General features: G+C 34.1%; 3 protein-coding genes across 3 annotated transcripts; 2 read left to right on the top strand and 1 right to left on the bottom strand.

The window, feature by feature from the left end:
* The first annotated feature begins 7783 nt into the window (after positions 1 to 7783).
* On the top strand, positions 7784 to 8505 carry LOC145570800 (uncharacterized). The gene has a single exon (XM_081629938.1). It carries the CDS (start codon positions 7784 to 7786, stop codon positions 8495 to 8497), a length of 714 nt encoding a protein of 237 aa, XP_081486064.1. The 3' UTR covers positions 8498 to 8505.
* Positions 8506 to 10165: 1660 nt separating this feature from the next.
* On the bottom strand, positions 10166 to 13771 carry LOC145570251 (CBBY-like protein). Its single transcript, XM_081629288.1, has 8 exons — positions 13386 to 13771; positions 12784 to 12854; positions 12197 to 12355; positions 11496 to 11562; positions 11059 to 11154; positions 10824 to 10870; positions 10616 to 10696; positions 10166 to 10511 (listed from the first exon to the last, which is right to left on the bottom strand). The coding sequence occupies exons 1-8, from the start codon at positions 13698 to 13700 to the stop codon at positions 10388 to 10390; spliced, it is 960 nt and encodes a 319-aa protein (XP_081485414.1). The 5' UTR covers positions 13701 to 13771; the 3' UTR covers positions 10166 to 10387.
* A 1366-nt stretch (positions 13772 to 15137) lies between these two features.
* On the top strand, positions 15138 to 21879 carry LOC145571890 (DNA-(apurinic or apyrimidinic site) endonuclease-like). Its single transcript, XM_081630917.1, has 9 exons — positions 15138 to 15387; positions 16529 to 16621; positions 17136 to 17280; positions 18151 to 18352; positions 19594 to 19672; positions 19893 to 19954; positions 20881 to 20967; positions 21107 to 21210; positions 21569 to 21879. The coding sequence occupies exons 1-9, from the start codon at positions 15160 to 15162 to the stop codon at positions 21652 to 21654; spliced, it is 1086 nt and encodes a 361-aa protein (XP_081487043.1). The 5' UTR covers positions 15138 to 15159; the 3' UTR covers positions 21655 to 21879.
* Positions 21880 to 23063: the final 1184 nt, after the last annotated feature.

Raw genomic sequence — 23063 nt, 5'->3', positions numbered from 1 at the left:
AGGATAGGGTAGAATTCAGGTGACAAATATGTACAACTGAATTAAACCCACCTCTCATCTATCAAGTAGATCAGAGAATCCTTGCATTGCCTTTAAATGTCATGAGACTCACATCATCCCATCATGTACACTTTTCTTCTTACCATTTTTAGTCTTTTTATTTATGGGCCTATTCGTTACCATTTGCTCTTTTAAGTTGTTGGGAACCACTTTATATCAGTAGAAGCATTCGTTTGAAATAAATGATGTAATTCCAAAGGTGGTTTGACAGACCATTCATGATAATGCAAATAGGTAAATTTCAAATACTTGCATAACTACTTTGTATAATATAAGCAATTCCTTATATAGTTCGGGTGCATATAAAGTTAGGTGCATTTAAGGGTAGTTTGTTGTTTATTTGATATTTTTTGTTGTTTATTTAAAAGAAAATATTCTTAACTACACCTTACAATCTTACACCGGTACACCCAAGTACATATACTACGTAAGAACGTAACTTTTGTAGATTTTTTTTTTTTTTTTTTTTTTTTTTTTTTTATTTTTTTTTATTTTTTTTTTACAATATAAGCATGTCAATAATTAGAATAGGGAAATTAATAAGTATGGATCAATCATTAAATGTAAAGTGAAATTTGTTTATGTTTGATATTCTTGTTAGGAATCTTAGTAAATCTCAATTCATCATATATTCAACTTTCAATATACTATTCTCTCCGTTTTGTAATAATTTCAATTCATCAGAACTTATTTTTTCTAAATGGAACTTATTTAAACTTATCAAAACTTATTACATATGAAAAAAAAAAAATTGAAAATAAGATAAGCAAAATAGGTCTCAAAAATAACTCTTTGTTTCTCACTCAGCATTCTATTTAAAAAATTTGCATCAGATCATAAACTACGGCTTTTAGTCATGGAAACTGCCACTTGAGTAAAGGTTTTCAATTGAACACCACTTCAGGCCTACAACGTAACGTTACTTCAATTAGACGTTTTCCGGGCTAAAAATCGCTACCTAAAGCATGCAGGTTCGTCTTCATTTTTTGTTTTCTACTTTTTGAAAACTAAAAAAGAAAAGAAAAGAATAAAAAAAATCACAAAAAGTGGTTTAGATTTTTTTTTTGGGGGCCAATTTTTAAAACCATGATGATTCTAATAAATTTGACAATTTATTTTATTTTATTTTATTTTTATCAAATATGTGGTATATTATATGTCTTTCAAAATCTAAAAACCAAACCACAATAACATTTACTCCTTAAAGTAGAGGTTTCTTCTAGGGTGTTGTTAAACGTCGCTCGCAAATTACATACTAAAGCTCCCATTTTTATAAGGAATTTCCTGATCTACTCCTAGCATATAATTACGGAGTTTCTACTCAACGAGTCACATATTTCACTCTCTAACCTCATTCATTCTTATTTTATCTCTCTAAAAATTTAAATCTGAATTTTTTTTTTAAAAAAATCTGAAATTAAAATCTGAAAAAAAAAAAAAAAAAAAAGCAAGCATCACCAACAACCACCTTACAACCACCACTTGAAGAACAAGGCAAAGTGATGGCTGATCCGAGGCGAATTAGGGTGACTTTACGGTGGTCGTGGGTTAGGCGGCAGCGGTGTTGGCGGCGGCGGCGAACAGGTAAAAGCTTTTAAAAAAAAAACGGAAGTCTTGACTTCCGCCCAGAAATTCTGGAAGACCCTTGGAGGATCCACCTGGAATTTCCGGATCCTCCTTGGTTTTTCCGGAATTTCTAGGCGGAAGTCAAGATCCACTTGAAATTTCCGGAAAAACCTTGGAGGATTCGGAAATTCCAGGCGGATCCTCCAAGGGAGTTCCGGAAATTTTGGGCGGAAGTCCCAATTTCCGATTTTTTGATTTTTTTTTTTTTTTTTTTTTTTTTTTTTTGTGAATAAATCTTATTCTTATTATTATTATTATTATTTTTATTATTATTATTATTATGATTATTGTTATTTTTATGATTTCTATTATGATTATTGTTATTTTTATGATTTCTATTATGATTATTGTTATTGTTATTATTATTATTATTATTATTATTATTAGTAGTAGTAGTAGTAGTAGTAATATGTATTGTTAGCATGATTTTTGTGATTATGATTATTGTTGTTGTGATTATGATTGTTGTTGTTGTTGTTATTGTGATTATGATTGTTGTTGTTGTTGTTATTGCGATTATTATGTTATTAGTACATTATTTGTAATGTTATTGTTATATTTAGTAATAGTATTATTATTATTGTTATTATTATGATTGTTGTTATTTTTATAATTTTATTATGATTATTCATATTATTATTCTTTTTTTTTTTTTTGTTGAAACCTTATTATTCTTATTATTATTAGTAGTAGTATGTTGTCGTTAGTTTATATTTGTGATTATGATTATTGTTTTTGCTATTGTGATTATTATGATTATGATTATATTTTAAAATTTGTGGTTGGTATGATTATTTTTGTGAGTATGATTTTTATTATTATTATTATTGTTGTTGTTGTTGTTGTTGTTGTTGTTGTTGTTGTTGTTAATGGTGTGTTGGTATGAAATTAATTAATTTGAATAGTATTTTTTGTAGTCCAACTTTAAACAAGTAGTATTTTTTGTAATTATTACTGAAATTGGATTTTGTTCTTATTTTATGTAGATCGAGGGTTCTGGTGCTCGACATGCAATATCACGACGTTTGAATGCGTTTGTTAGGAGACAGTCATCTCGTTCAGCACCGTTTCATCCCGAGCAGCAATACGGGTCTACTAGTGGTTGGTCGGAAGACCAACAATCAGGAAGTAGTCGGCCCATGTATTCGCCAGGTGGAGTACCTACATCTGATGAGGAGGAAGTCTCGGCTAGTCATGTTGGTGACCGGGATGAAGAATCGAGCCCCCCCTCAGGATTATCATATGGTATATAGGGGTCAGTATGGGAGATTTGTTAGTGGTGGATCGAGTCAGCCTACTACCAGCTCTGCAGAGGCATGGTTAGTCCAGGAGCCGATGTCGGGTTGTCCTGAGGATAGGATTATTATCCCTAGTTTTGGTGGTCACGTGGCACGATATATATGGATTGAGCAGGAGCGAAGTGTTTTGCGGTGTTTGAGTAGGTCAAAGCTGTGTTTTGACTTGGTTACGTGGCGAGGTCGTCAATCAGTGGAGAACCTCCAATTGATTGATGGTAGTTGGTTGTCTCACTTGCCCGAGCTGATGTTTAAAAAACTTGATTGGCCGTTGATTTCTGCTTTTGTTGAGAGATGGCAGCCAGATATAAACACTTTTCATATGCCATTTGGGGAGATCATGATCATGTTACTTGATGTGTACAACATTCTTGGGCTACGTGTACATGGCAAGATGGTCACCACTACACCTAGCACAGACTACTTATGGGACGCGTGCTCGATTACCATGGATATGACTTCGGATGATTTGTCTAAGATTTGCGGCACAAAGACAATTTGGCAGGGTAGTGGGGTGTTGACTGATAAGATTTTTGAGTTGACATTGGAGGTTGAGAGGCAGTTTAGTGCTTAGTATACTACGTACTTGTGGTTAGTGTTTGGAGGTTCACTGTTTATAGACAAGAGCGGTAACCGTACGCATCCTTCCTTCCTCCACGAGCTATGTTATATGGATGTCCCTATTAACGAGTACGCTTGGGGCACAGCTGCACTGGCTTACTTGTTTAGGCAATTGGGCACGGCATCACGGAACGGTGCTGATTCGATCGCGGGTTGTCTCACGCTTCTACAAGCGTGGATTTACGAGTACTTTCCGTGCTTTCGGCCTCAGCAGGGTACCTTGACGAGGGCCCTTAATATCCCTCGTGCGCCTGCTTGGGATGTTGGAGCGGGATGTCCTAGCAAGAACTTGGAGCGCTTGATATCTTTTCGTACTAGAATTGATGCGCTGACTGACCGTGAGGTGAACTGGCTACCGTACGGAGTTGATCCTGGACTTGGAGTGCCCCGCACTTTATTCATTGGCTACATCCAGTACCGTAACATCATAGAGTCGTACATGCCTGATAGAGTGGTTCGACAGCTTGGTTTCGTGCAAGGCATTCCATGTGACATTATCAGGCCAGAGAAGGCCAAGAGGCCGACTAACTTGAAGATGTACCGGGTAGACTTCCCAACCGAGATGACAAATGTGATGTGGAGGAGGTTTGTCCCTGGGGTATCCCGCATCCTTTTGGTCTCCGTATGAAGTACTTTCAAGCAATGTTGAGACACTTTGCCATTTATACGTGACAGTGGCAATTGTCTATACATCTCCCCAATTTTAGACCTTGATGCTTCCAAACTATTACGAATTTCAATAATTCGATTACCGATATGACAATGGACTCGGGCCCATACGGTATCCAAAGAACCTGCCATTGATTCCAATTAGTAAAAACATTTTGATATTATTTATAATAATTACAGTTACGAAATAAAGACAACAACTAATATAGTAAAACAAATAACCTGTGGATGATTCAAACCACGTTTTCACTGCTGAATGTTGGCTCTTAACTCTACAGTTGGTGGTGTTACCAAAGTGAAGAATTTAGTTCGTCCAATACGTCACAAATTTGGTTTTATGACATACCCATGTTCCCTCAACGTACTCAATCACTGCCGGAAACTTGCCCACCTTGCTTTCATGGTAGCCAGAGCATGATCATACTCCGCCTCAGTTGATGCATCCATAATACGTTTCCATTTGCCAATTTTAAAACTGGCACCAATCTTCTTGTTTTTGAACATCTTCGTCACCCTAGCCTCCACATCTTTGTTAATGTGCCATCGACAGAGTAAATGCGACGTCCTTGGAAACACTTCTCTCAAAGCCGCACATAGCCCAAGTTCACGGTCTGACAAAAATACCGATGGCTCTTTATCAAACCCAATCAATTCCCTTAATCTCTGCAACACCCACCGATAGCTAGCTGTGCACTTGTTGCGCATGAAAACATAACCAACTAGAAAATTCTGGTTTGTCGGTGTCACGCCTACTATCTCAAAGAACGGCATGCCATATCGATTGATCTTGTAAGTAGAATCCATCCCTATGACGTGTGGGTATGTGCGGAGTATGTTGACCGTGATCGGGTGCACCATAAATGCATGTAGCAAGACGTCGAGATCATTGGACATGACCCAGTAAATGTACTTACTCTCTCTCGCCAAATGAAGAAATTGCTGAACAACTCCTCTTCCTTCGGACATCTCCATCCCGAAGTCATTCCGGCAGTTGTAAATGTGCCTGATGTTTGGATGATCATCAGGAAATTGCTCTCCAATAGTTGCCATGATGTTACGGGGCGCAACCTTGGACTTTCTCATGTCACGCACAACCTATTTTGCATCCGGGCTCAATCTGCTTACTTTACGATGACCCTCTTCATACACAATCATTGGGTGGTTATGTGTCCCGGTGTGATCGTTTTTCGCACGGATCTTCCAACTATCAGTGCTGACTTCATAATATATCTTAATGTAGAAAGGACAACCATTAGCTTTGGTTTTTGTGTCCTTCCGTATCGCGTTCTCCAAATCTCTCGGCTTGCTCCTCCGTGACCGATCACATCTCAAATATTGATACGGCCGACCATCTCTAGTTTTGTTATAAGACGATTTCACCAAAATAAATCCCGGATTTATGGAAACAGCATCCGCCCATGTAACTGCATCCTCAAACGTTGGAAATAACGTATCCGTGACGAAATTCCCACTATAATTCACACCGTCACCGTCGTCTTCAGATTCCATATCCTATACAAATTAAACAAAACAACGATTTATGTCATTATGTTCTTTTTTATAATATTAATAATAATATTTATAAAACAATATTACAACTAATAATATTATTAACATTAATAACTAATACTAATAACAACAATCATAATAGCAACAACAATAATCATAAACACCACCAACAACAATAACAATATTAATAATATAAATAACAAAACAATTAATACCCTAACATAATTACTAATTAATAATAATAATAATAAGGTTTCAAAATATAAAATTACTACTACTAATAATAATAATATTACTACTAATAACAACAACAATTACAAAACAATAATAACATTATTACTAATTACTCAAATTATCAAAAACTAAATCACAACAACAATTAAAAAAAAAATTAATTACCTTAAACAATATTACAACTAATAATATTTATAAAACAATATTACAACTAATAATATTATTAACATTAATAACTAATACTAATAACAACAATCATAATAGCAACAACAATAATCATAAACACCACCAACAACAATAACAATATTAATAATATAAATAACAAAACAGTTTACCCTAACATAATTACTACTACTACTACTACTACTACTACTACTACTACTACTAATAATAATAATAATAATAATAATAATAATAATAATAATAATAATAATAATAATAATAATAATAATAATAATAATAATAATAATAATAATAATAATAATAATAATAATAATAATAATAATAATAATAATAATAATAATAATAATAATAATAATAATAATAAGGTTTCAAAAAATAAAATTACTAATAATAATAATAATAATAATAATAATAATAATAACAACAACAATTACAAAACAATAATAACATTATTACTAATTACTCAAATTATCAAAACCAAATCACAACAACAATTAAAAAAAAAAATTAATTAACTTAAAAAAAAAAAAAAAAACTGAATAATGGAACATCCGGAAATTTTGGGCGGATGTCCCATTTTCAGAAAATAAAAAAAAAACTTACAGAATGTTCCGACGCATTCTCCGGCGTACGAATGTTCCAGTCGTCCATCATCCAAGACCCGTCGGAAAAAACTTGATGATTAATTTTTTTTTAAAAAAACGGTTTAAGGTGGTCGTGGGGACCGATTTGGTTTGAAGGTCGTTGGGACCGATGTGGTGGGCTCGGGATTCACGGTGTACTACTTTGAGGGTACCGTTAATATGTAAAATGTGCATGAAGGGAACAAAGTCCTTTTTAAATATTACAACTTGCATAAAGGGCATATTTGTCCATTGAAGTCAAAACGGGAGCGTTACTATGTAAAATGGGAGCGACGAATAGCAATTCACTTCTTCTAAGGGTCTGTTCTGTTTTACAATTGATTGGATTTGAACTGAATATTTTACAAGAGAAGGAAATTAGGATCTGAGCTGAACAGAACTGAACTGAAATTAAGCTGAAGAGAACAAGCCTTAAATTGATTTTTAAAAAAAAAAAAATCGTAAAAGAGAACTTTTTTTAATTTTAGGAAAGTAAAAGAGAACATATTTTAGAACTTGGATAATTTAATAGCATTATAGATGGAAAAGGGACATATACCGTATAAGGAGTATTTAGTTATTTATATCGTCCTTATTACATGATTAGAGGTGTCAAAACTATACCCGATTCAAACCGATTCAAATTCGTCTTGAAAAATATTCGATTAATTTAGACATAAAAATTTAACATAATTTAAATATAAAATAGACCCAATTTAACTTGATCGAACTCAATCTGAACACCCGTATTAACACCTATAGTGCTTTACTCATAGTCACATAGTGACACCCTTTCATACGATCATACGTCCCACACTCCCACTCATACAATAACCCAACCCACACACAACTACACAAACAGTTGAGTACGGAGATTATTAAAATTTACAACAAACCCAATATTCAATTCCAAAAAAAATAAACCCCTTTACACTCCCATGCAACAAATCACATAAGACAACCATGAAACTTCCCACCATCCCCAAACTCCCCCTCCTCCTTCTCCTTCCCCCTCTCTTCGTCTTCCTCACCTTCCTTTCTCTCTCCTCAACCCGACCCAAACCCACCGACCTCATCATCCGACCCGATTACACCAACTCCTACCAATCCTACCTCACCCACCAACTCCACAAAACCCTAAACCCCAAACTCCGCAAAATCTGGCTCACCCGAGATTGGACCCGCAAAATCCACGTCTTCTATCTCTTCTTTCTCTCTCTTCAAAACTCCCACCTTCTCTCCAACCACTCCAAAGCCCTCTGCATCGGGGCCCGAGTCGGCCAGGAAGTCGCGGCGTTGAAACGAGTCGGAGTGATCGACTCGGTTGGGATCGATCTGGTGCCGTATCCACCGTTGGTTGTTTTCGGGGACTTTCATTCTCAGCCGTTCGATGATGAGGTTTTTGATTTTGAGTTTTCGAATGTGTTTGATCACGCGCTTTTTCCGGAGAAGTTTGTTGGTGAGATCGAACGGACGTTGAAGGTTGGTGGGGTTTGTGTGTTACACGTGGCGGTATCTAAGCGGGCTGATAAGTATTCTGCTAATGATTTGTTTAGTGTTGATCCGTTGGTTAAGTTGTTTAAGCATTCTGAGGTGGTTTATGTTAGGGGTATTGATGGGTTTGGGCTTGATACTGAGGTCGTTTTTAGAAAAATTAAAAAAATTACTCGTATTTGATTTATTCATTGATTGATTTTATACTTTTATTTAATGTAGAGTATTTTTTTTTTAAAAAAAAAAAAAAAAAAAAAAGAAATTCCGAAGGAATGATTATTGGTTTTTGATAATTGATGATTTCATAGTGATATGAATACATGTTTGAGGATGTTAATGATGGACGTTGAGTGAGTAATATGAAGTACTTCGTATATAGTTATATAGTTATATCGGTTGTACTCCTATGTCGTTATTGTTGTGTCCTGAGATTAGAGTTGTACAAAAGCTGTTTTTAAACGACATGCATGATGCAATAGTTTACGAGCAATTGGTTATTTGGATGGGCAAAGAAAGATACATTTACCCCAAAAAAATTGTTATGGACTTATCGTGGAGCTTTAATGTTAGATGATTGTTTGGTTGATTGCTGGGAGTAGAACATATAATTATAGTATAACTCAATATTATTTATATTAATGTTTGGTTGATTGTTAGTCCTTTTTGCCTTTCCAATTTGTGTATGTTTTTAACAATTGTAAATTTGTCAATGAAATAACTTTTTAATTCTCAATTTGTAAGAAAAATTCCATATATTTGTATATCAACCAAATACTCTGTATCTAACGAGGACATTGCCACTTTTCCAGCAAAGAAAAAGAAAAGGTAATTCGTTCTGTAAAAAAAAAAAAAAAAAAAAAAAAAAAAAAAAAAAAAAAAAGGTAATTCGTATTACGTACTATAGGATCAAACTTATCAAAGTGCAAGTTGATTCTCTAACAAATTTGGCAAATGCAAAAGTGCTAATAATGACTGCTCTTATTATATGAGGCCTTTTAGTCCTAAATGGTCTGATTCTATGAATGTCAGAAGCAACTGTATGAAGGAGAAGATCAAGTAGGTCCACTTGTTAATTCCTACTGGTACAAATATGCTAGATCATGTGTACAGTGTACCCTTCAAAAGGGTAAGGAAAAGAAAATAAATGCTCATCACCAACATTGATCACGTACCCCCTAATGGTTGTGTACTTGTGTAGCCAATTTTGGTCATCATTTCTCTTCTTTTGGTTTTAATGATTTTAAAAAAGAAGTTGATCTCGCAGAGGTAATAATCGAGTCATTTGTTTGGATTGAATCAATTTAGGTGTAGTCATTTCAATTCTAGTATGACTCATGATAGATTTTGAGTTCAGGTTAAGTCATTTTCAATTCTATTGCCAATATACTTATTTAGTTATTTTAAATAAAATAATTATGATTAGAAACATTGATTGTCAAGTCTAGTATAAGCCACGGCCTATTCACCTAACCTCTACTACCCAGCCTAGCCTTCATTCATTTCATTTTCTTGCTCACTTTTGTTTTGGATATCTCCACTACTTAGCGAAACCTTCATTCTTCCAATTATACACTTCTCTTCTCTCGTCATAACCAAAACTCACAGTTGTGCTTCAAACAAACTCTCATTAAACGCTCCTTACTAAGGGCCTATTCACTTCAACTTAATTTCAATTCAGTTCAGCTCCTAATTTCCTTCTCTCATAAAATATTCATTTTAGCTCTATTAAGTTCAGTTAAGCTCCAATCAGTTCCCCCTCAAAAAAAAAAAAAAAAAAAAAAAAGCTCCAATCAGTTCAGTTCTATTTAGTAAATGTGAATAGGTCCTAAAATTGATAGTATCTAAATAAAATAGCTCATTATTGTAAAAAAACAATGAAGTGAGATTTTCATTCACAGCTTGTTACATACGAGAAGAAGTGAGCTAACTCATTACAAAGAATTAGTGATCTTTACTGCTATAAAATATGGAGTAAAGTACTTAAGTTGATTGATATATTCAAGTGCTCAAAGCTTGTACATTCACTAAAAGCCTTGGATAATTACAAACTCTTTTCTTCAACTCATAAACAGGTTAACTAGCATACTGCTTTGCAACAAGGCTCCCACAAAAGTCCAAGTCAAATCTTTCCTCTGGTGGATCTCCGATGCAATCAAAAACTGCATCAGCGTTCTCAAAGTCTTCTTCAGCAGTGTAACTGCAACAGATAGAGAGCTCATTCAGTAATAATCATAAGTTTAACAGTGATTATCTGATGCAAAATTCAGAATGGTGTACAGTCTAAAGACTGCAGCAACTTACCCGCTTTTGGTCACTATGCACTTCATTCCAGCTGCTTTGGCAGCTGCAAGACCAATGGCACTGTCCTCTACCACAACGCAACTGTGAACATTGAAAGAACATTAATATTTGATCTATATTTTTGTTGATCTATAGCACAGCTTAACATCTTAAAAGACTTTATTTCTCGCTATTACAAAAGAAAATCATGAAATCACTACTTCAGTACCTTGCAGGGTCAACACCGAGGGTTGTGGATGCTAGTGTATAAATGGCCTGTTAAGAATAAACGAATCAACAAGAAAACTGATAGCTTTACTCAGCAAGAAAACACAAGAAAATATAGATGATTAAGTTGGAGGGCAATATATACTCTGTACAATTAAATGAAGCCTGATGATACTAATATATACTCTGTACAATTAAATGAAGATCAAATGAAAGGACAAGGAAAGAGGCTTTACTGGATCAGGCTTCTTCCGAGGGACTACATCTCCGGCAAAAATCTGCATCTTTTCTGCTCGCTCAGGACCCAACAAGCATGAAACTATTGCAGAGACCTGAAACCAATACGTTCACTGTTCAGTGCATCTATCAAGCTGATTCCATAAGTCTTTCCATAAAGAATAAAAACGGGTGCTTGTAATTTCTGGTTCCAAGGAACCATGAAGGTCAAGCGTAATTGATAAAGTCAAATTATTATACAATTGATCACTGTTCTTTGGTTGTATTTCTTAAGGAATTTGAATGTTGATCTAGCAACCTATGCGAGTCAGGGCATCATAGCTCAGATTAATGAAACTAATGTTATACTGCCTTCTCATAAATCATTATTGTTCAGAATGTTTTCAGATATTGAGATTGAAAGCTATTGGCTTTAGCATAAAAACACATAGCATACCGCTTTTTCATTAGATGTGCTGCACACAGCAACTTTGACTCCTTTTGCCAAAGCCTGATCAATCAGCCTGCACAATATGAGAACAGAACATTCCAGAACTTTTTTTACCTGAAGAGTAAACAACTAAATTGATGTACTTTCTAATAATAATATGCAAATGTCAAGCGCTATCCAAGTCTTGGGATCAAATTGTTTCTACATCATTGCCCTTTGTGGCTCACTATAGGCTAGATAACTTCTGAAATGTGGACCTGAACAAATTTGTGATACTTGTAAGAATAATGGCCTGGTAATATGATAAACAAGACACAAGAATATCTTGTAAATGAACAAGAATTCAGAGGACTTGATTTGTTTAGTTGCGAATCCTACAAGTCTCATGAAGACTGAAATCTGAAAAAGCTAGTCCTACTTGGTCCCCTCTCCATAATGATGAGGATTATACAGCTGAACAGAAAGCAGTTCCATCATTAAAAAAGGCGATATATCCTGACAAAAAGTTTGAAGATATAATATGTACATGGAGGCCATAACACAACTTGTATTTGCTTCTTTACCATGTTAAGGGAAATACTGTTAAGTGGCCAAGAATGTGTAATTCCTCCAACAAAGTTTATTTTGCACATAATTTGTTTGATGTCACTTCCACAGCTAAGATGAAAACAAACACTTTACACAAAGCATAAATTCAAGTAACATACTTAGCAACACCTGGCCGAAGAGGCAGCAGCTTCTTCTCAATAAGTGCCATAAACAGCTCTGTCTTTCTCTTGTGCAAAGAAGCAACAAATTCTTTTCTCTCTGCATCACCTGAAGGAGCCTTTTCTGGCCAACCCACCTGGTTGAAGTAGGCAGTCATCCTATAGAAGCAGGCATAAGAGTATACAATCAACAAATGCTTAAGGCATAAGAAGTAATTCAGTTGTGTTCATAAACATATGCAATATTCAAATGGTGGAAAAGAAAGCTGCCGAAAAGGACATGGAGAAAGATCAATACACACAATACTCCACATTATGTACTGCTTTTATCCTAAATCAATATTAATAAATTCTTTGTACACAATATAACATTTTGGAATGCCGTGAAAAAGTTGTCACCTTTTTTACGAGTAATATTTTTTAAAATTCATGATTAGATTTCCAAATAAGTGGTTTGCTGGGGGAGGCCTAACTATTAAAAGGATAATATTGTAAAATTACAAGATACACTTAATTATGAGGGGTTAAGGCGACGTGACAATTGTAGTAAGTAGCTTTTGACACAAGGATAAAAAAGATAGTATTACCTTTCCTTTCCACCTCCAATCTTGAGCAATTCACCATACAAATCCACATCCCAAGAGACACCCAGTCCCCTCTGTGCATTCATTCAAATTTCAAAAGTCTGAAATGAATTCATGAAGATGTTGAGGCATAAACTCATAAAACCCTAAGAAATCACCAAATTTCAACATTTCTCCTCGCCCAAAACATAATCTACTAGGGAAACTAGGCAAAATTTTCACCTGAAATCCCATTAAAATTCAATCTGAAAAGGCTTTTATCTATCAACCTAATTTAGAATACATGAATTTGATCAATCACTAGCTTAGACTGAAATACAAAAGGCAAACGAGTAACACTAACTTGATAAATTAGAACCTCCATCGTGCACCCGAGTATACCTCGAAAAGTGTACCCATTGTTAATGTACCCGAATGCAGTTAAGAATTTGTAAATAATAATTAGCAAACTAGTAAATACCCATGTCACAAAATCTTCACACATTTAGTAATTTATAATCAAATGTTCAAGAACAACCAAATGTTGATCATATATACATAACAGAGCAAATAAAAACCAAAAAAAAACTTTAACAGAAAAAAGAGGTAATATGTGAAGAACATACTTCAGTAAAAGTATCATTGAAAGAAACTCGGTGACCATCCCTTTCAGTATCAACAAGAACACCATCACAATCAAAGAGAAGAGCTGCTGGAGGAGCAGGGGATGTAACAGAGCAATTTACAAGACTTGATCTTTTTTTCATGCTCATTAATTTTTGTGTGTTTAAATCATTAGAAATAGCTATATTTTTACCAAACAAAGAAGAGGGTGATAAGATTTTTGCATTTTGCTGCTTAAAATTGCAAATTTTGAACAATTTTGTGTGGGAAGATGAAGGAGCTACTGTTGATGGTGAGTAAATTACTGAAGAAGCCATTGGAGAAAATTTTGAGAGAATGTGTGATATTCTCGCTCCTCTAGCACTAGAATTTAGAGAAATTATGGATTGCTTTATCTGTCACCAGCCACTCTGTATGGTGCAATATAATGGTCCTACCTTGGAGATTTGAAGGGAAATTAGCTTGGCCTCTCATTTTGATTTGCAATTGAGGTTGTTGACATGACAAAGTTATGTTAATTTGCACTATGTTTTTTTTGCCTAATAATGTTATGTTGAATTTAATTTGACTTATTTTGGATAATTATAATACATACATTATAATCAATATGGTTTAGAGCAACTTCAATGGTAAGCTAATTGTAAAATTAGCTTGTCATGCCAGATATGATTTCAAGCTAACTTTCTTTATAGCTATTTTGTACCCCAATGGTTAGCTACTAGCTTGCTAATTAAATAAGCTTGACTTTCTCAATTAGCCCTAGAAATTTAATTATTTTAATATATTAATCTCCAATAATTTTGGAAACTTTTTTGTCAATTGCTTGGCCAAGCTAATTGTATTTTTTAGCTCCAATAGACAAGCTAGTAGCTAGAAACTTTTGAAAATTGCAAGCAAGTGCCTAGCTACAACCATTGGAGTTGCTCTTAGAACTAAAATTAATTTTACCTTAGTTGAATTCAATTGCACGTGATAAACCTCAGATTTGGGTTTTTCTATTTTTATAAAAATAATGTTTTATATACGAAGTACTGAGAAATCTATAAGACAAAACAGTATGAATTAAACCTAATTCCATAACAAGCATAACATAACACATCACTAAAATTATGCTGGTGGGACATGGACTGTTCATGAATTACAATTTTAATATTTGTCATAAACACAACGATTTAACTTTTTTTTAAAATTAAACATAATTAATATGTTCTAGCTCGACACTTGAGTCAAGTTGTTCATGGGCGTTGAGGTTAATAGTCCAAGTTTTTTTTAATCCATTCCAAACACAACTTACTTAAACACTGAACACCTTGATTTAACATAAGGACTTGTACAGGCGTATTGACTCGACCGACCCGACCCGAAAAATATTCGATTCAGATTTCAACTCTTACATACACATAAGTTAACATGACTCAAGTTTGAAATTAAACCCAATCCCACATAACCTTATTAAACCTAACCCGGACATCCAAATTAACACCTCAACCACCTCTAGATGTACATTTACACAGCTCGTACGTGTCTCCAAACAAATGTATAATTTCTGTATCGTTCCAATTTAATCACATGTCTCCGAAGAGGCGGACAAAGATATAAAAAGTAATTTTAAATCCAACTTAAACCCAAAAGGCCAAAATGAAAGATTGCTAAAATAAAAAATAAAAATAAAAAGGATCATTGTGCAAATTCCAAACCAAGATGGGGGTTCTTGTAGGCTTGTAGAGTTGTAGCCAAGCTCCGTGCAAGTGAAAGAACCAAGCGGAGAGTATCAGTATGAAGCGATTTTTCCAACCAATACAGAAAGATGGCTCTTCCAAAAAACCTGCACTTTCAACCAAAGATGACAATGAAGAAGAAGAGAGAGAATCAAAAGATGACGGCAAAGAGCCCTTAAAGTTCTTGACATGGAATGCTAATAGCTTACTTCTTCGTGCCAAAAACAACTGGCCTGAATTCTCCAAGCTTGTTTCTTCTCTTGATCCTGATATCATTGCTATACAGGTGATTCAAGTTTTTCTTTGTCAATTTTGTTATTTGGGTGTTTGACTAATTTGCTTAATTTTGCGTTTTAGCTCATGGGTTTTTGATTTTTGTGGGATTTTAGTATGATATAATTGAATGTATTGTCATTTATGTTGTAGCAAAGTGACCCCATTTTATCATCTGGTCATTTGATTAATTTTACAAGTTTTGCATTTTAGTTCATGGGTTTTGGAATTTGTAGGGTTTTAGAATGTGGGCAACTGATGATTTGAGTTAATTTTATTTGGTTTGGGTTATTGATAATAAATTGATTGATAATGCATTATCATTTTTGTTGTAGTAATGTAGCAATTTTTTAAACCTCTATTATTAAATAATTTTGCTGAGACTGGCATTTTATTAATATTTAAGGAGATTTTAGGTTTTAAACCTCTGTTATTAAATAATTTTGCTGAGATTGGCATTTTATTAATATTTAAGGAGATTTTAGGTTTTAAACCTCTGTTATTAAATAATTTTGCTGAGATTTGCATTTTATTCATATTTAAGGAGATTTTAGGTTTTTTTTGCTATGTTGTTGGTTCTACTTATAATGTGTAAATTAGATTTTGTGTTGTTTGTATTTGTCAGGATTTTTAAAGAAATAGTTAGAAAATGACATGGCAGTTGTTCCTACTCACATGATAACGTGAAGGATGATTTAGTAGTTTGCTATAACTCCAATCTAAGGTAACCATGGATCAATATCACCAAAAACTAAAATTGAGTTTTACCAGGAAATGAACAATGTGTTATTCTGAGAGAGATTAACCCTCTGAACTGAATAATTTGTTTTGTTTTTCAGACTCGGTATATATTTCTGTTATTATTCAATGAAAACAATCAAAAGATAGAATGCCAGGTTTAAGGCAAATTGAGCTAGGTAGGATTTTAGGGACTCGTTTAAATGGCGCTTGAGAGATGTTTCTGGAGTCTGGATAGTGAATATGCCCTTCTGGATTTTGGCCATTTTCCTCTGTCATTGCACTGTTATCTTTTATTAGAGCCTTTTATTCTCCTTGTTTAATTTTGCATAACTTCTCCTGTGATAAGTTACAATAGCAAAGAAGCTTTTTAATACTTTACAAAGAATATGTTACGAGTAGTTCATTCATAGTAGAAAGTAAGGATGCCTGCTGCTGGTTCCAAGGGCGCATCCAAGAACCAAGGCGAGCTAAAGGATGACACAAATGCCTCACGTGAAGAAAAGAAGGTAAAATTTCCCTCTTCACAGCCTGGCATAATCATGTGTTCTATGATGTGATTGTGTGTCTAGTAAGTTAGTTTTTGTTATCGTGAAGTCATTAACCATCTGACTGACAGCCCATGCACACTATTATAGTATTATTATGTGTGAGATAAAGCTAAATGGATAACCTGTTATCTAATAAAACTCAGTAATATAATTTAAAAGGCGAATGTGTTATCATTCTAATGGCCCTAAGCCCCTAAATAGATTTCCACTTCTATCATTATATAAAAATAATAGTTTGGTCATTTCATAGGGTGTTTGTAGATTTCTTATTTCAACCTCAAACCATAGGAAATCATGCAATTGTGAAAGATGTGTCAATTGCAGTATTTATGATTTAAATTATCCAGTAATATTTAGCTAATGCTTCATAGCTCATATATATTCTGAGGCACCCAATTCAACTATAATGTACATGAAGTATGGTTTCTTTTCCTTTTTCATGTTTTCAACTTTTTCATGACCAATCATCCAGGTGTTGATGCGGGCCCTTTCAAGTCCTCCATTTGGAAATTATCGTGTGTGGTGGTCTCTAGCAGATTCCAAGTATGCTGGGACTGCATTGCTTGTGAAGAAATGCTTCAAGCCAAAAAAGATCTCCTTCTCTCTAGATCCTTCAGGTATTTCCTGATAACCAGAATTTATCCTTTAGTTTTTATTTTTTCTCAAATCCCAATCTTTTATGTTCTATTTCCTTCTATGATGTTCCTGCTATCACCTTTTCTGTTATTGTTTTCTGGACCATGTAGTCATAACACTTCACTGTGGCATTTCTACTCACTGCATTATCATCACATATGTAAATGGATGCAATTATGCAAATTCATTCTAGTAAAATAAGCACACGGAATTTTTGTTTTTCGTTTAGAATGCAAGAATGCATTTTAGTTATTTTGGCCGGCAAGTTTCACCTTGCATGGGCATGTATATTTGGTTGAAAAGAAAAAAGTTGATTAATCAGTCTACTCAGTGTGCACTTTGGTCTATAACAATGTGGTTTCACATTTAAAGCAATTGGTTTAGTGATTGTTTTGAGATTCTGGTAAGAATGTTCAACAATTGGGTGGGTAAATATGGTTAATGATAATGTCTACAAAGAGCATGTGATGCTTCAGGTCTTAACTTATTTTTAACACATTCATGCTAGCTTATTTGTTTTCCCTATGGTTTCATATTTAGAACATCTTTCTCTGCTTTCATTTTTTTTGTCTAAACAATTAATTCTTGTCTAAACCCTACAATATTTATATTTTGTCCTGGCACTTGATATAACAGTGTGGTAAAGGTGTAAACATTCAAATAAAGAGTCTATTGTTTATGTGCACTAGAGTGGTTTGTTGTTGTTGCTGCTGCATTGGGTTCCTTGTCTGATCTTTTCTGATTCTTAAACATAAAAAGGAACTTTTGTACATAATGCGTTGTACATTGTTGTTTATGTACTTTGTCATCCATGACTGAACCTTGATTTTTTTTTTCCACGTTTTCCATAGTGAAAAAGCATGAATCTGATGGTCGCTTGATATTGGCTGAATTTGAGTCATTGCGCTTTATAAATACATATGTGCCCAACAATGGCTGGAAGGAAGAGGAATCCTCATTTGTAAGGAGAAGAAAATGGGATAAGAAGATGTTGGAGCTTGTCTTGCAGTTATCTGATAAACCACTTATTTGGTGTGGTGATTTGAATTTGAGGTAGCTGCTTAATGAACAGTATATGTTCATTTGTGCTTAATCAGTTTTTTAGATTTATTGCTTTGATCTTTCCACATAGATATAGCTTAAGTCTTTTTTTGTGGATGGATAAGATATGGCTTTCTTTTTGCAGACCCTCTTGATTATTTGTTCCTCAAGGTAAATGGACCATAGTTGTGGAAAAGATGACGTGATGTAGACTAAGATTAATCATGTTTGTCCGAATGGATTTGAATGTTTTGTCATAGGCACTTAGCTTTTTATATTGTTGCTGACCTCTTCTGGCTGAGTTTTGGTTCCTTTACCATTGCGGCCACTAGGCCAGACAATACAACATGTTTATATCATTAACCTAATCACTCTACTTAGGTTCCTTTGTAAGATGATAGTTGTATTCCATCTCTAGTTAGCAGGGTTGCCTTCCTAATTAAATTGTAGTATGTCTGTAGTTTAGTATGTTTCTCGCAAGCTTAGGACCTGGGTAAAATGGTGCTTTATTGATCTGACAAAAAAAGTTAATATTTATCTGTTTATTTTTATTACTCATGGATTTGAAAACAGTGTAGTTAGCTGATGTATGTCATTGGACTAACACAGTTTACATAAATTAGTTTCTACTATCACCTTATGTCACTAGTGTAACAGCACTCCCAAATGAACTTGATTATGACAAATTCTCTAGATATCTACCCTACTATGAATGCTAGTGATGGAAACTCTGTTTACATGCTGAAAATTTAAGAAGGCAGGGTAATTTTTGGAAATAGGATAGAAATACAAGTCTCATGTATAGAATGAAGAAGGGGAGCAGTAGAGGAAAGGAGGATGCCAATCCTTCAATGTCGACTATGTGTATATGTCATTCCTTAATGCCCACTCTTCCTGTTGGCCTCTTAACATATGTTTTCCATCATCTTTCTTTTCAATGTCACAGTACTCCCTCCGTTCAAATGTAATTATTAATTTGTTAATTTGCATAAATTTGAACTTCTTAAATTAGGATCTGCAATCTATATGTGCTATGCCAAACTTCGTGCTCTCACGTTTTTGGTGGCTCTGAACTCGTAATTATATCCTTACCATTATAACCTGTAGCCATGTGCCTCTGATGAGGCTTCCAATCAGTATGGTTGTGGGGTGTGTCAGAAACAGGCAAACTAATCTATGCAATTGCAGTGAAACTGTTCTCGGAAAACTTACTCTTACAAACTGACTAGAGTGACTACCATGAATTTCTGCAGCCATGAAGATATTGATGTAAGTCATCCAGATTTCTTTGCTGCAGCAAAAATGAATGGCTATATTCCTCCAAATAAAGAGGTGAAAATGCATATTTAAGCTCAAAGAATTTATGCACACATCTGTAGTATTTTGCAGCACATTACATAATCTGCATACTTGTTACATATGCCTGTTTCTTCCTCCCATGCTTATATGGAAAGGATGTTAACTAGGATATGCAACTAGGTTCTGTTTGTCTTTTGAATGATTTTAACTGCATTCAAGTGGCTGACCTGGCTTTCACCTTACTTTTTGGCAGGATTGTGGGCAGCCTGGATTCACTATATCTGAAAGGAAACGTTTTGGTACCATGCTGAGAGAGTAAGTTCTGTGTTTGGAATTGGATTCATGTTCATCTATCTTTTGAGTTTGATATGAGAGTATGTTTGTGTAACGGACTGAAAACTTAAGAAGTAGAAATGCAATAAGAAGAGAAGGCAAAAATGAATATGTACTTTGATGCAGTTAAATTATCAAATGGTGCTCACAATTCCTGGCCTTAGATTGGCTGGACACTAGCAAACTAACAAGCTAGAGCTCAGCCATCAATTTTCTGATATTTTTCTCTCTAATCTCCTTGATATATAGCATTTCTAAGTTCTCTCTCTCACTACTAAGGCACTAACCAACTCTGCCTTCCTCCCCAAGCTAAATCTAACATATTTATAGTCTAATACCAACATTGCTCCTCCCTTTAAGGTTAGGTCTATTTTAGATTTTTGATATATTGTATTCCTGGGCCATTGACAGTCTCCTGATAGGCTGAACTGTCGTAGACTGATACAGATTCATTAAATTCCATTCCTCACCTCAAGTGCTCTCCAAATGTTTTGTTATGTATCTCTTAGAGATCCTATGAAGAGCCATTGTTGATTCTTTTGGAAATGACATTTGGGACATTTTTTACGAAGTATTAAACATTATAATTTCTGGATAAATCAGTCTTTGGAGCAATTCAAAGGTGGGCAGAGCTGTGACTTCCTATGAAGTTGATCATGTTTGACATGCTGCCCTTTTTGCTGATGGGTATGATTATGATTGCTCTTTTAAACTTCTTGTTGAGCATGTCATAAAATTGGAAGATGGGGCAAGGCATCAGTATCTCATCATGTAATGCTTTAACCAAGCTATTTTTTAGCTGCAAAATTCTCAGAATGTGTTTCCTCTCAGTGTGTGAAGTTGATGTATTCATCTATGTTAGAGATCCTATCAAATTGATTTTCTGATGTATATTTATCATGCCTTAGGGGGAAATTAATAGATGCATACAGATTTCTACATGAGGAGAAGGACATGGAGTGTGGCTTCTCATGGTCTGGAAACCCAGTTGGAAAGTAAGAGACTCAACTCAAGCTTTTAAGGCTTCAACCGACTTTGGATGCTTGTTGTATTCATTATATCGTATATTTGTGTAGAGGAATCCAAATGGCTGCTTTGTTAGGCTTTGAATAAATTGATGATGAATTGTTGCAGGTATCGAGGTAAAAGGATGAGGATAGATTACTTTTTATTGTCAGAAATGCTTAAGGACCGAATAATGTCCTGCAAGATGCATGGACAGGGCATTGAGTTGGATGGTATGTTATGTCTGATTTTGTAAGGAAAACTTAACATGGATAATCTGGATTGTTTATCTTGTAGTTCTTATTAGTCATACTTTTGATTAATATTACCACTTTCAAGATCAATTTCTCATAATAATCTCTTGAGATTTTTTACTTCTCACAATAGTCATTCTTAATAATGTAAGCCGGATATGTGGATCTGAGTCCTCAGGGTGAATACATACTGCACCATCGACTACATCCTTTAAATTTTACCATTTAAACAAGAGAAAAAAAAGGGAAGACAAAATTGATGAATCTGCCAAGATAGTAGACGGGATAGAAAGTAAAATAATGATGTATCTGACACTAATTTTTACTGTATTTTCAGGTTTCTGTGGAAGTGACCATTGCCCAGTGTCTCTCGAGCTTGCGCCAAGTTCACCTGATCCAACCCTGAACGAGGCTTCTAATTGACATTTTGAAGTATATAACCCCCCTTATTTGATGCAGTTTGAGAAGTATTTCCAGCTTATTGATCCAGATTAGTATGTAAATGATTTACTATTGAGTAGTGCTGTTCACGGGAAATTAGGTTCGATCAGGGATTTCCTATATGTGAATCCAAAGCAATTTTTCTTTAGTGTACTGTGCACTAGTAATGGACATGTTGCGATATGACTCTCGTATTCGAATAGATCTTTAATTACGTAGTTAGGACTCTTTGTAGTATGTTTAACAGATAACCAATTTTCTTCTAGCTTTCTTATGCATTAGAGGGTTTATAAGTCTTATGAGTTTTAACTTTTGTGAGGGTTTAAATGAATTTGTGAAATGTGCTATGTGGTACACAAAAAAAAAAAGAAGGCGAGACGCATTAGACATTAGTGTGTTGATGTACAAGGATAATCAGTCTAAATGTAAAACATACGGAGTACATCTAAAAGAGACCGTGAGCAATTGTTGATGATATTTTTGGTTTTAAACAAGTACCACTCCTGTCCAAAAAAAAAAGAAAAGAAATGGCAACACTCATCGGATTTTGTTTAGTTGACTAACTATTCTGACGTCGTCATATGTTCGTCACTTTTTATTTTTTATAATCTTTTGCTATTTTGTTAATCTTTTTGCCTTATTTTAATTAGTTTTCTTATCAATGTGTATCCTAAGGACGTGTTTTATTCACCTGATTTTCACTACAGTGAACTAATTTGAACTAATCAAATCTTATTAAAACTAAATTTATTTTAAATTGTAATTTGTAGTTGGGTAACTTTTATTAGAACTTATTTTTTAATAGAACAGGTCCTAAATATACTTCATATCTACGACAATTATATGATTGGAAATATTTATTTATTTACTTTTGAAAAAAAAAAAAAAAACCTCTAGAATGACTAGTAACATGCAATTTGTTAAGTCCAACAAAATCCTTGATTAGTCTAGCTTGCCTAAAAAAACAAGTCTACCCAAATAGCCAATATTTGATTAAGTTGAATTGATTTTATTATTATTATTTATTTTTTTGGTTTATGTAAGCTACTAAGTTGAGTCAATCATAAGTTGGTTGTAGCAAATTTAATTAGGTTTAGGGTTAGTTTGTATAAATCTTGGGATACATTGGATGTTTGGTTGATTTTGCTTGGGTTTGGATTGAATTCAGCCATTTTTAGGTTACAATTTTTCATTTAATTTAGTTCAATCAAGCAAGTTCATGGTTTTAATTTTGAGTAGGATTTACATTAATTCATTAATCTATTTGTTCATGTATATAAGTATAATAAATTAGAGAAGGAAAGAGACATTATGAATGGGGGAAGCATATGGCTATAGACATTAAAATCTTATCATCCACCTTAAACTTGTTAATTTGATTTCAACTTGTT

The sequence above is a fragment of the Chenopodium album genome, chromosome 12 (assembly GCF_948465745.1).
Source record: "Chenopodium album chromosome 12, dcCheAlbu1.1, whole genome shotgun sequence".
Lineage (NCBI taxonomy): Eukaryota > Viridiplantae > Streptophyta > Magnoliopsida > Caryophyllales > Amaranthaceae > Chenopodium > Chenopodium album.
The sequence above is the reverse complement of the archived record's forward strand: the minus strand, read 5'-3'. Positions and strand labels throughout refer to the sequence as shown.

What these genes read in the sequence shown, in the direction of transcription:
- LOC145571890 (XM_081630917.1), top strand. Translation starts at nt 15,160, where the DNA reads ATGAAGCGATTTTTCCAACCAATACAGAAAGATGGCTCTTCCAAAAAA. An exon ending in CCTCACGTGAAGAAAAGAAG is followed by an intron (nt 16,622 to 17,135) that starts GTAAAATTTCCC and finishes CCAATCATCCAG; the next exon opens with GTGTTGATGCGGGCCCTTTC. An exon ending in TCTGGAAACCCAGTTGGAAA is followed by an intron (nt 20,968 to 21,106) that starts GTAAGAGACTCA and finishes GAATTGTTGCAG; the next exon opens with GTATCGAGGTAAAAGGATGA.
- LOC145570800 (XM_081629938.1), top strand. Translation starts at nt 7,784, where the DNA reads ATGAAACTTCCCACCATCCCCAAACTCCCCCTCCTCCTTCTCCTTCCC.
- LOC145570251 (XM_081629288.1), bottom strand. Translation starts at nt 13,700, where the DNA reads ATGGCTTCTTCAGTAATTTACTCACCATCAACAGTAGCTCCTTCATCT. An exon ending in ATTGGAGGTGGAAAGGAAAG is followed by an intron (nt 12,356 to 12,783) that starts GTAATACTATCT and finishes CTGCTTCTATAG; the next exon opens with GATGACTGCCTACTTCAACC. An exon ending in GCACATCTAATGAAAAAGCG is followed by an intron (nt 11,155 to 11,495) that starts GTATGCTATGTG and finishes TATTGGTTTCAG; the next exon opens with GTCTCTGCAATAGTTTCATG.